This window comes from Papio anubis, chromosome 8 (assembly GCF_008728515.1).
Source record: "Papio anubis isolate 15944 chromosome 8, Panubis1.0, whole genome shotgun sequence".
In the NCBI taxonomy this organism is placed as follows: domain Eukaryota; kingdom Metazoa; phylum Chordata; class Mammalia; order Primates; family Cercopithecidae; genus Papio; species Papio anubis.
The window spans coordinates 21,354,561-21,367,572 of NC_044983.1; the positions used below are offsets into that span (position 1 = coordinate 21,354,561).

General features: G+C 43.5%; 1 protein-coding gene across 2 annotated transcripts in view; it reads right to left on the bottom strand.

Moving 5' to 3' along the window:
• Positions 1 to 13,012, bottom strand: part of TNFRSF10A (TNF receptor superfamily member 10a) — a 36,067-nt gene that overhangs the window by 19,028 nt on the left and 4,027 nt on the right. For both annotated transcript variants that reach the window (XM_031669435.1, XM_031669436.1), the window contains exon 2: positions 1,441 to 1,537. In XM_031669435.1, coding sequence (XP_031525295.1) covers positions 1,441 to 1,537 — 97 coding nt within the window. The remainder of the gene's footprint in view (positions 1 to 1,440; positions 1,538 to 13,012) is intronic.

The window sequence follows — 13,012 nt, forward strand, 5'->3', positions numbered from 1 at the left end:
AGGAAGATCACGAGGTTAGGAGATCGAGACCATCTGGCTAACACGGTGAAACCCCGTCTCTACTAAAAAAAATACAAAAAATTAGCCAGGTGTGGTGGCAAGTAGTCCCAGCTACTCAGGAGGCTAAGGCAGAAGAATGGCATGAACCTGGGAAGCAGAGCTTGCAGTGAGCCAAGATCGCACCACTGCACTCCAGCCTGGGCAACACAGCAAGACCCCATCTCAAAAAAAAAAAAAAAAGTGAACTTCCTCAACCTGATAAAGAATATCTACAAAAACCCACAGCTAACATTGTAATGGTGAACAACTGAAAGATTTTCTCCAAAAAAGATATCTGTTTTCACTGCTTTTATTCATTATCATACTGGAGGCTCTAGCCAGGACAATTAGGTAAGAAAAAGAAATAAAAAGCGTCCAGATCGGAAAGGAAAAGGTAAAACTTTCTCTATTTGCAAATTATATGATCTTATATAGAGAAAATCCTAAGGAAGCCACTATAAAAGCATTAATAATAATAAGCAAGTTCTGCAAGGTTATAGAATACAAGATCAATGTATGAAAATCAATTATATTTGCATACACTCAAGATGAATCCTAAAATGAAATTAAGGTTTTATCCACAATAGCATAAAAAAGTATTAAATATCTAGAAATAAGTTTAACAAAATCAACCCAAAATTTATAGTCTGCAAACTACAAAACATTGTTTTTAAAAATTAGAGGTGATCTAAATAAATTTTTAAAAACTCATGCTTTTGGATCAAAAGCCTTCTCATTGTTAAGATGTCAATAACCTCTAAACTGAGCGACAGGTGCAACACAATCCCTGTGAGAAACTCAGTTGATTTTAGAAATTGGCAAGCTGATCCTAAAATTAATATGGAATTTCAAAAAGCCCAGCATTAACAAAATAATTCTGGAAAAGGAAAACAAAAAAAAGGAAGATTCATACTTCCTGGTGTCAAAACTTGCTACAAGACAGTGTGGCACTGGAAAAAGGACAGATACAGATCAATGGAAAAGAATTGAGAGTCCAAAAATACACCCATACCTTTATGGTCAATTGGTTTTTGACAAGGATGCCACGACTATTTAATGGAAAAAATCATCATTTCAATGAATGGCAACTGGATAGCCACATGCAAAAGAATGCAGCTGGAATCTTATCTGATGCCATTTACAAAAATTAATTGAAAATGCATCAAGAGTTAAGCTACAAAACTCTTAGGAGAAAACATGGGAATAAAGATTCGTAACCTTGGATTTGGCAAAGGATCAATAAGTATCTGTTGAACAGAAAAACCAGAAACTGTAGAAAACACAAAACTTGAAGAACATGGAAAAAGAATGTTATTGATGAATTTTGAGATGATTTTTGTATATGGTATATGGTAAGGAAAAGAGAGGTGTCAAGGATTAGAGATCAGTCTTAGAATGTACCTGGTGGACACAACTCTCCCAAAGGACTGTGTTCCCATTGCTGTGTGCCGACTGATTGATCATGAACTTTGATGGTTGCAGCTGAGCCAGGTACGACCTATGGGGACAAAGCAAGGACTGGCATGAGTGGCTTCCAGATCTTACCCATTACAAGATCAATCTTACATTCCATTCCCCCAACCCTCCAAAATTAGACAGAACTTGCATCTTTCTCCCAGTTATGAAACTCAACCATTTGTTTGTACTCAAATTTGTCTCTTTGTCCCCACCCCTGCCCAGCCCTTGGCAACTACCATTCTACTGTCTGTTTCTATGAATTTGACTACTGTACATACTTCATATAAATGGTAACATACAGTGCCTTATGTTTTTCTTGTGGCTGTCATATTTCAATTAGCATAATATCATCACGATCCATCCATGTGGTACCATGCATTGGAATTTCCTTCCTTTCCATTGTGTGTATATATATCATATTTTGTTTATCCATTCATCTATCCATGAGCACTTGGTTTGTGTTCACATCTTGGCTATTGTGAATAACGCTGCTATGAACATGGGTTCACAAAATCTCTTTGAGCCCCTTCTTTCAATTCTTTTGGATATATACCCCAAGGTAAAATTGCAGTTTTATTACAAGAGTTGTGTAATTCTTGTAGATCTTAGACTTAGAGGCTGCATATGAAAAGTCAACAGTTACCATCCTACTCAATAGTGAAAGACTAAAAGTTTTTTCTCCAAGATCAGGAACAAGACGTGGAGACCTCCTTTTATCACTTCTATAGTATCAGAGTAATGCGGGGCCTACAGAGTTAGAAAGTGTTCCCTCCAACTCAGTTTCTTGGAAGAGTTTGAGGAGAATTCATGTTAGCTCTTTAAATGTTTGATAGACGTCATCATTGAAGCCAACTGGTCCTGGGCTTTTCTTTGCTGGGAAGTTTTGAATTATGGATTCTATCTCCTCACTATAACTGTGTTCAAAATCTCTATTTCTTAATGATTCAATATTGGTGGGTAGTGTGTTTTTAATAATTTACCAGTTTTATCCATGTGATCTACTTTGTTGACATGCAATTATTCATAGTATTTTTTATAATCCTTTGGATTTCTGTAAATTTGTTTGAAATGTCCCCTCTTTCATTTCTGATTTTGGTTATTTGTGTTTTCTGTCTTTTTTCTTAGTCCATCTAGGTAAAGGTTTGTACATTTTATGGATCTCTCCAAAGAGCCAACTTTCAGTTTCTTTGAGTTTCTCTGTAGTTTTTCTATTCTCTATTTCTGTTATCTCTGATCGAATCTTTATTACTTACTCTTTTTTTCCTGATTTTGGGCTTAGTTTGCTCTTCATTTTCTTTCCTTTTTTTTCTTTTCTTTTTTTTGAGACAGAGTCTCGCTCTGTTGCTCCATCGCCATGCAGGGCGGATCTTGGCTCATCAGTAAGCCCGCCTCTGTCTTCACGCCATTCTCCTGCCTCAGCTCATGAGTAGCTGGGACTACAGGTGCCCGCGACCACACCCAGCTGTTTTTGTATTTTTAGTAGAGACGGGATTTCACTGTGTTAGCCAGGATGGTCTCTATCTCCTGACCTTGTGATCCGCCCACCTCGGCCTCCCAAAGTGCTGGGATTACGGGCGTCAGCCACCATGCCCGGCCGTTTGCTCTTCATTTTCTACTTCATTATGTAAAGGTAGATTGTTGATTTGAGCTATTTTTTAAAATGTATTTACAGCTGTCATTTTTCATTTTAGCACTGCTTTCATATAACCTGTAAGTTTTGGTATATTGTTTTCGTTTGTCTCAAGATACTTTCTTTTGAAACATTTTTTAAATTTCCGTAGGTTTGAGGGTACAACTGTTTTTTTTTGTTTTTTTTTTTTGTTTTTGTTACATGGATAAGTTCTTTAGTGGCGATTTCTGAGATTTTAATGTGCCTGTCATCTGTCTCAAGATATTTTCTTTTTTTGGGGGGTGGGGCCTCCCGAGATCTGCCCACCTTGGCATCCCAAACTGCTGGGATTAAAGGCGTGAGCTACAGAGCTCAGCCTCTCAAGATATTTTCTAATTTCCTTTTTGATTTTTTTTTTATCCATTGGTTGTTTTAGATTTTTTAATTTTCACATATTTTCAGATTCTTCAGTTTTCCTTCTGCTATTGATTTATAATTTCTTTTATTGTGATTGGAAAAGATACTCCATATTATTTCAATTTTTAAAATTGTATTAAGGCTTGTTTTGTGGCCTAACATATCGTGTGTTCTGGAGAATGTTTCATGTACCCTTGAGAAAAATGGATATTCTCCTGTGATTGGGCGGTGTTCACATACACACAGACACACACACACTTTTACTAATGAGGGTTATATGATGTGTACATTTTTTAAAAAGCAGGATACTGAATCAAATATTAAATAATGAACTTCAATTTTTAAAAGGCACCTTACAAACTGAACCCCAAAACAGTCTGTCAATGTCCCATGAAATACTAGAGTCAGAAAAAGATGAAAGAGCAGTATAGTTATTCAGGACAGGATTTCTGTACAATAAGTTACATCATAAAGACAAGTGAAAACCATTGGGGTCTGAGGATTAGCTGGTAGTAATGTACTGATGCTTACTGTCTGATATTGAGGGTTGTATTGTGGTTATGCGGGAGAATGTTCTTATTTGTTGGAAATACCCACTCAAGTGTTAAACGGTGATGTGCATTCTGTGGGTGGCTTGCTCTCAGGTGGTTCAAAGCAAAGCATATAGTATAATTTTTGCATCTTTTCTGTAACTGGGAGATTCTTTTAATTACAAAGTTCAATTAGAAAAGGAGGAGCAGGGAGGCCAGGTGCGGTGGCTCACACCTGTAATCCCAGCACTTTGGGAGGCCGAAGCGGGCGATCACCTGAGGTCAGGAGTTCAAGACTAGCCTGGCCAACATGGTGAAACCCCATCTCCACTAAAAATATGCTGGGCGTGGTGGCGGCACCTGTAATCCCAGCTACTCCGGAGGCTGAGGCAGGAGAATCGCTTAAATTCAGGAGGCGGAGGCTGCAAGGAGTTGAGGTCGTGCTACTACACTCCAGCCTGGACAACAAGAGCGAAACTCCGTCGGAATAACAGGCTGGTAAATAGGAAGGATGGAATTGTACTATAAACAGGGCTGGAGGAATAACAGGCTCAAAATAGGAGGGGAATATAATAATAACACACAGGGGAGGGGAGACATTATTGAAATGGTAAATAGGAGGAAAATAGGCATTGAAAATATAACAGGAATAGGCCAGGCCAGGCCAACAGATTAGGAGGGAGAAGAAATAGGACAGGTATTGCACAGGGAAGAAGAAGAAGAAATAGGGGAAAGAAATAGTGGAGCAGGAAGAAGGAAGGAAATGAAGAAATAGGGGAAGGAAGGAATGGAAGGAAGAAGGAATGGAGGGAATATAACATAACAGGAGGTTGTGGTCATTCATACTGAGGGGAGGGGGAATAAGAGAATATAATAGAAATGAAACAGGGGAATGGGAAACAGGGTCATAACAGAATGAAAACAGGAGGGGAATACATATCATAAATAGGGGACATCCATAATGAACAAAAATGAACAGGGAAGGGACAAGAGGCAAAATGAATAAAATAGGAGGGAATAATAGAATTGAAGAAATGGAATGAAACAGGAGGGAAATGAAATGGAGGGAAGGAAGAATGGAAATAGGAAGAAGGAAGAAGAAATAGGAATGGAATAATGGAATGGACAGGAATGGAAATACATACCGTACCGTTCGGGTACCGTTGCGGATGGAATGTTATACCATCTGCCCGTACTGCGCTCGTGAGTGAGCTGCTATAACAGGCCATACTGTACTGCTCCAGTGATAGGCTGAAGGCGTCGGTACCGCATCAAAAATGTCGTGAGGGAGGTCAGCATACCGGTACCGTACTGCTTCAGGATAGGCCGTCTGCGTCGGTACCAGGAGGGAATATACCAGGCCATACTGGCAACGAGGAATATTGCGCAATTGCACAGGCCGGTACCGGTACCAGGAGGTGGTACGCTGTCCATAAAACAGGGCGTATTCGTACTGCGCCTGAAATTTCCGGTGCTCATGCTCATACCAGGATGTAGGCTTACCGAAACAGGCCTGGTACTGTTCGCGCCGGTACCAGGATGTGGAAATATATCGAGATACCAGGTACTGCGTACTGGGTACCAGGAGGGGGAATGGCAGGCCAGGCCAGGGGTGGAAGAAAAATAAAATAAAAATAGGGGAGTGGAGAAGGCTGAAGAAGAGGAAGGAAGAAGAAGGAAGGAAGGGAAGGAATGGAAGGGCAGGAAGGGAATGGAAGGAAGAAAGGAATGGAAATGGAAGGAAATAGGGGAATGGAAGGAAGGAAGGAAGAAGGAATGGAAATGGAAGGGAATGAAGGGAAGGAAGGAAGGAAGAATGGAAGGGCCGGAAGGGAACGGAAGGGATGGGCCAGGCCAGGGAACGGAAGGCAGGTCGGGCTGAAGGGAATGGAATGGAAGGGTGGCCGGGCCAGGAATGGAATGGAAGGGAAGGAAGAAGGAAGGGAAGAATGGAGGGAAGGAAGGAAGGAATGGAAGGAATGGAAGGAAGGAAGGAATGGAAGGAAGGAAGGGGAAGGAATGGAAGGAATGGAATGGAATAATGGAATGAACGGAAGGAAGGAATGGAAGGGAAGGAACGGAAGGCCAGCCAGCCTAGAACGGAAGGGCAGGCCGGGCCAGGCCAGGGAAGAACGGAAGGGCAGGCCGGGCCAGGCCAGGGAACAACGGAAGGCAGGCCGGCCAGGCCAGGGAACAACGGAAGGAATGGGAAGGAATGGAAGGTTGGAAGGAAGGAAGGAAGGAATGGAAGGAAGGAAGGAATGGAAGGAAGGAAATGGGAGGAAGGAAGAAGAAGGGAATGGAAGGAATGTGGAAGAATGGAAGGGTAGGAATGGGCTATAGGGGAATGGAAGGGTGGCCGGGGCTGGAAGGAAGGAAGGAATGGAAGGAATGGAAGAAATGAATGGAAGGAAGAATGGAATGGAATGGAAGGAATGGAAGGAAGGAAGGAATGGAATGGAAGGAAGGAATGGAATGGAAGGAATGGAAGGAATGGAAGGAATGGAAGGAATGGAAGGAAGAAGGAAGGAAGGAAGGAATGGGTCGTGGGCTGAAATAGGGAAGAATCTGGAAGGAATGGAAGAAGGGAATGGAATGGAAATAGGGAATGGAATGGAACAACGGAAGGGCAGGCCGGGCCAGGCCAGGGAACAACGGAAGGGCAGGCCGGGCCAGGCCAGGGAAGGCCAGGGAAGGGAAGGGAAGGCCAGGGGAGGGGAGGGGAGGCCAGGGGAGGGGAGGGGAGGGGAGGGAAGGGAAGGGAAGGGGGAGAAGGAGCAGGAGAAGGTGGAGGACGAGAAGGACGAGGCTGTTAAAAATAGCTTAGGCTGAGCTTAGTTTGACTGCTGCCAGGATTTAAAAGAGATCAAATGCAACCCCTTTCTACATGAAAGTCTCTCTAGTATTTGGTGACAGCTACATTAGTGTCTGTTCCTCAAACTCTGTTTCTCTTTTCTGCTCTCACAGTCCTATTTCCTTGTGTAGTACCTGGCTTGTATCTTGTGACCTGCTAGAGCCACCTGTTAGTTCTAGTAGTTCTCTGCAAATGAAGGTAGTCCCATTCCTTCCTTCCCAATTATTCTGTCTTTCTCTCCTGCCGTACTGCATTGGCTAGGACCCTGAGTTCAATGCCAAATGGATGTGATCTACAGGAACATGCTTGGAATTGGTCCTAATCATGGAATGAACGCATTCAATATTCTACTATTTTAACAGATGTTAGCCATAGCTTTTATACATGCATTTAATCAGTTTTAAGGAAGTTCTCTTCTGTTTCTAAAGAGAATTATTAAATCATAAATGGAAGTCAAAGTTTGTCAAATGTTCTTTCTGCTTCCATTGATGTGTTTATATAGCTTTTCTCCTTCATGCTGTTAATATCATGAGTAACATTAATTTTCAGATCTTAATCCAACTGTATTCCTGGAATAAACCCTACTTTCTTACAGTATATTATCTTCTTGGAGAATTCAATTGGCTATTGTTGAATTAAGGATTTTTACATCTGTATCTATAATAGATATTGATCAGTATTTTTCTTTTTTTGTAACTTCTGTCAGATTCTGGTATCAGAATGATGTTTGCCTTTTAAAACAGTAAAGAAGTTTTTCCTCCTTCTTTATGTCCTGAAACAATTTGTCAACTGTTGGTGTTTCTTCCAAAAATATTTATAGAATTCAGTGAAATGACATGGGCCTACAGTTTTCATCATGTGAGCATTTAAACAATGAATTTCGCCAGGGAGGGTGGCTCACGCCTGTAATCTCAGCAGTTTGGGAGGCCAAGATGGGTAGATCACCTGAGGTCAGGAGTTCAAGACCAGCCTCGCCAACATGGCAAACCCCACCCTACCAAAACACAAAAATAGCCACCACAGATGTGGGTGCTCTGTAACCCAGCCTCTTCAGGAAGCTGAGGCAGAAGAATCACTTGAACCCAGGAGGCAAAGGTTCCAGTGAGCCAAGATTACACCACTGCACTCCCCGCCTCTGACAGAGCAAGACTCCAACTCAAAAACTAACATAAATAAATAAACAAACAAAATTACGGAATGTAATTCATAGACAACTTTAGAATATTTAAATTATCTTTACTTCTTATGGCTATTTTGCTAAGTAGTGTTTTTTAAGAAATTTGTCTATTTAATCTAAGTTGTCAAATTGATCGGCATAGTTATTCGTAAGATCCCACTATTATCCTTTTAATGGCTGTAGAGCTTGTAATAATATCCCATCATTAATTCTTGATATTGGTATTTTGTGTTGTTGTTCTTTTTTTCTTTTAAAGTTTGGTTTATTACTTTTTTTTTTTTCTGAGATGGAGTTTCACTCTTGTTGCCCAGGCTGGAGTGCAGTGGTGCAATCTTGGCTCACTGCAACCTCTGCCTCCTAGGTTCAAGCGATTCTCCTGCCTCAGCCTCTCAAGTATCTGGGATTACAGGTATGCACCAGCACGCCTGGCTAATTTTTTATTTTTAGTAGAGACAGGGTTTCTCCATGTTGGTCAGGCTGGTCTCAAACTCCAGACCTCAGGTGATCTGCCCGCCTCGGCCTCCCAAAGTGCTGGGATCACAGAGATGAGCCACCTCCCTCAACCAGTTTATTACTTTTATTAATTTTGTTGATCATTTAGGAGAACCAACTCTTGGCTTGTTGATTCCTTTTATTGTCTGAATTCTATTTCATTGATTTCAGTCTTATTATTTCCTTGTCATCTTGGTACTACCTTTGAGTTTAATTTATACTTACTTTACAGGTGAGTAATGCAGACCTGAGTCATTGATTTTGATGCCATTCTTCTTTTAATCCTTAAGAACTTTACTGAGATATACTTTATATATCATATAATTCTTTAAATATATTTACAGAAGTGTATAACCATCAATAAAATCAATTTTTGAACATTTTCATCATCACCCCAAAAAGAAACTCCAGGCCAGGCACAGCGACTTACGCCTGTAATCCTAGCACTTTGGGAGGCTGAGGTAGGTGGATCATGAGGTCAGGAGTTCAAGACCAGCCTGGTCAATATGGTAAAACCTCATCTCTACTAAAAATACAAAAACGAGCCAGGTGTAGTGGTAGGCGCCTGTAGTCCCAGTTACTCGGGAGGCTGAGGCAGGAGAATCGCTTGAACCCAGCAGGCAGAGGCTGCAGTGAGCCAGGATCATGCCACTACACTCCAGCCTGGGCGACAGAATGAGACATCATCTCAAAAAAAAAAAAGAAAAAGAAAAAGAAAAGAAATGCTTTGAATCCTCTTTTGATTTCATCCATGAACTATGAGTTATTTATAAATATGTTGCTTAATATTCACATTTTGGGAGTCTTTCTAGATTTTGTTATTGCTTAACATTTTAACTTCATTAAGATTAGAGAACACATTTTATATAATTTCCTTCGTTTTAAATGTTTTTAGATTTGTTTGATAGTTCATAACATGGTCTATCTTGGTGAAGTACCATGTTCATAGAAAAGAAGGTATCTCCCATAGATGTTGCATGTGTGCTCTATAAATGTCAATTAAGTCAAGGTGGTTGAAAATGTTCAGATCTGTTATTTTACTGTTTTCATCTGATCATTCTATCAATTGCTAAGAAGGGGGTGACATGATCTCCCTTTAATCCTTTTGAGCGTTGCTTCATGTATTTTAAAGCTTTATACACACATTTATGATCATTATGCCTTCTGATGAATTCTTTTCGTTTGTTTGTTTGTTTTCCTTTTTTGAGACGGAGTCTGGCTCTGTCGCCAGGCTGGAGTGCAGTGGCACAATCTCGACTCACTGCAACCTCCGAATCCCTGGTTCAAGGGATTCTCCTGCCTCAGCCTCCCTAGTAGCTAGGATTACAGGCGCACGCCACCACACCCAGCTAATTTTTGTATTTTTAGTAGAGATGGGGTTTCACCAAGTTGGCCAGGATGGTCTCTATGTCCAGACCTTGTGATCTGCCCGCCTCAGCCTCCCAAAGTGCTGGAATTACAGGTGTGAGCCACTGCGCCCGGCCTGAACTCACTTTTAACACTAAAAATAGTGCCTTAAAAAAAAAAAAAAAAAAAAAAAAAAAACCCCTCTGCTAATAGCAAGTGAAAACCTGCCAACAAGCTCTTGGTGACTCTGGATCTGGGCAGTCCCCAGCCTTCTGTTCAGCTGTTCTTCCCACTTCTCATAGGAAACATAGTCTATGAAAGGCTGAGGACGTCACATCCACGTTAGTGCAGGCTTCCTAGAACCCACATTACTTATTCATCCAAGGAGGGCACATCAGCACCTGGTGACCACACTGTGCAAGGAATCGTGGAGCATCAGGAACAACGCACGACCCTCCCTTTCCTTAGGACAGTTCACGTTCACAGGGAGATGAGGCACAGCCATCAATACCCCGAGTCATGAGGGGCTACCCTGGCAGAGGTGACAAATGCCATTGGTGGCAGGACACCGGTAGACATAGAGGGAAAAGTCCACACAGACAGGTTCCCAGGCAGAAAGGAAGTCAAGGCAGTAGAGGAGGGAGTCAAAACAGCGATGCTGAGACGCAGCCTGAGGTCAGGCCCTTATTGAGGGAGATGGAAGGTGAGTCAGAGAAGTGAAGTTCTCAGTCTCACAGACGGCCGGGAGGGGCGTGGGGTGTGTGTGTGTGTGTAAGAGGAGCAGGTAGGAGGTCTTGTTCCAGGTCTTCTCCCCTAGATCTCCCTCCTGACCCTGCCTCTTCCTGAGATGAGCCTGCCCACCACGGGGTTTCCTTGCCTTTGTTCTTTTCCTGGACCAGTATTGTGTTAGGCTGTTTGTGAGGCAAGCCTTGATATTCACACTGTGATTTCCTCCTTTCAGTGCTAGACACCCTAAAAAAATGCCTTGTTGATCTTAAAATGAGCAACTCAGAATTTGTTCTGAGGTTGGCTGTGGTTAAAACGTTTCCTTTGGAGAGTTTTTGTGGCTTTTTTTCTTTCTTTGTTCTTTTGGTATAAAAAGACCCCTGCTGCCAAGAAGCAAGCCACCGTCTGTAGTCTCAGCCAGCCTCAGTATCTGGGGTAAACCACTTCTAAAACACGTTTATCATTCTGGAAGCCAGGTGGCTTTAAAATTGACTCCCTCAGGGATCCCCAGCTGTGACCCAGTAAGAAAAATGCAGGCCTCACGAACAGCACCAAATACTCCCCTGGGAAAGGTCAGCAGAACCCAGTGACCCAATCACTGCTGCTGTCCCCGAGGGTCGCTCATCCTCCTGTCCAGTCCCTCCACTGAACGAATGTTCTGCGTCTCATGCTGCTCGTCTAAACAAGGACAATGAGGGTTCCTGTACAGTCTGGTTGTATGAGGATTAAGTGTGTTCATGCACCATATGTGTATAAAGTGCTGAGAATAGAGCTTGGCACGCACAAGTACTGCATTTCAGCACATGATGTTGTTAGTACAATCATTACTCTCAATGTTGATTTTAATGAAACCACATCCTCCACGCCAACAATACCATGAACTGGGGCCTTGCAACCGCACAGCCTCCCTCTGCCAGAGCCAAGTAGGGAGGGATGGCGTCCCTGGAGCCGGCACAGCCTCTCTGGAGGTGGGGGGTGGGGGAGGTGGCCCCCATGCTTCCTGATCGCCATTTAGGTCCCTGGTGACACCTCCTGCACCAGACTGTGGGCTCCAGGGAGCAGGATTGACACAGGCAGGACTCATTTGTCCTCCCACCGGCACCAGGCGCAGACATTCTCAGAGTAAAGGGCTCATCATCTACTTCCTGGGTGAATGACTTTTCCTCCAAGCCCATGAGGTGAGCCCAGTGGTGGCCTCAGTTCACCGCCTCAGGTCACAGGCTCCAGGCCCCAGCACAGGGACGGGACCCCAAAGAACCCTGTGGACTCTGCTAAGGAACACCAGGAGCTCCCAGAGGCCAAGTGCAGGGCAGAGATGTGGAGAAGCAGCTGCTCGGAGGACCTTAGCCCTGCAGAGGCCAAAATATGACTGCTATTATACAGAAGGGGAGGGCGAAAATGCTACAGACATGGCTCCAGCAGATTATTTTTGCTACCATCCAAGTGCTGAAACCACTGTTAAGGAGAAAGTCTTAAAAGCAGTCAGAGAACAAAGATCTCCCCACAGACAAGCCAGGTGAGAGGGGCCGCCTAAGCCCAGAGAAACCACAGCAGGAGGCGGCAGTGGCAGAGGCCCCACCCTAGCCGGTGCTGCTCCCCTCTCCTCTTCACCAGGACGGTTCTCCTTTCCCTCAACTCAGTGCTGAGGCCAACAGCAGACACGGGGTAAGGGGGTGATGCACTTAACATGACCTAAGCCATACAAATGTATTACCAACACACTCCAATGACTTAACTTTGAAATTTTCTTCATCTAAGTTTTTAAAGTGGTCATTCCTAGTTTCTCTCATTCCTACCAGTGCCCTGGACAGACTTGCCTACGGCCAGGTGCACACACTTTCCACCTCTGAGCTGCACACACTTTCCCCCTCTGAGCTGTGGTCCCCTCATCTGTAAAATGTGATGATTCACATCCCCTCCTGGCCACAGGTGGGTGTCTGAGGTGCTGAGTGCACCCTGCTCTTCCCTACAAAGCAAACCCTTTCTCCTTTCCCCATTATCACAGATACCTGCCTGAGAATCCAGAAGAGCCCCTTCCCAGACCAACAGGCAGCTGCTACTATCAAGCAGGCCAGGTCCCAAATGCTGGGGACTTCCTCCTCCTAAATCTCATTTTCTCCCCAGACAAAATGGGAGCAATAAGCCCCATCTCCCTTAGGTTAGGAAAATACCCTGAATGAAGATGTGCAGTATCTGGCTGGGAGCAGGACACCAACTGTCCAACAGCACAGGCTCGGAGCATGGCACTGTCCCCACTGTCCCCGTCCCTGAAAGCTGGAGCCTCGCTGCCCTGCCACTCCTGGATACAGGACAAGGATCAGAACTGGGACTGTGGCCTCTCAGTAGGGGCTGAGTGAGCAGCC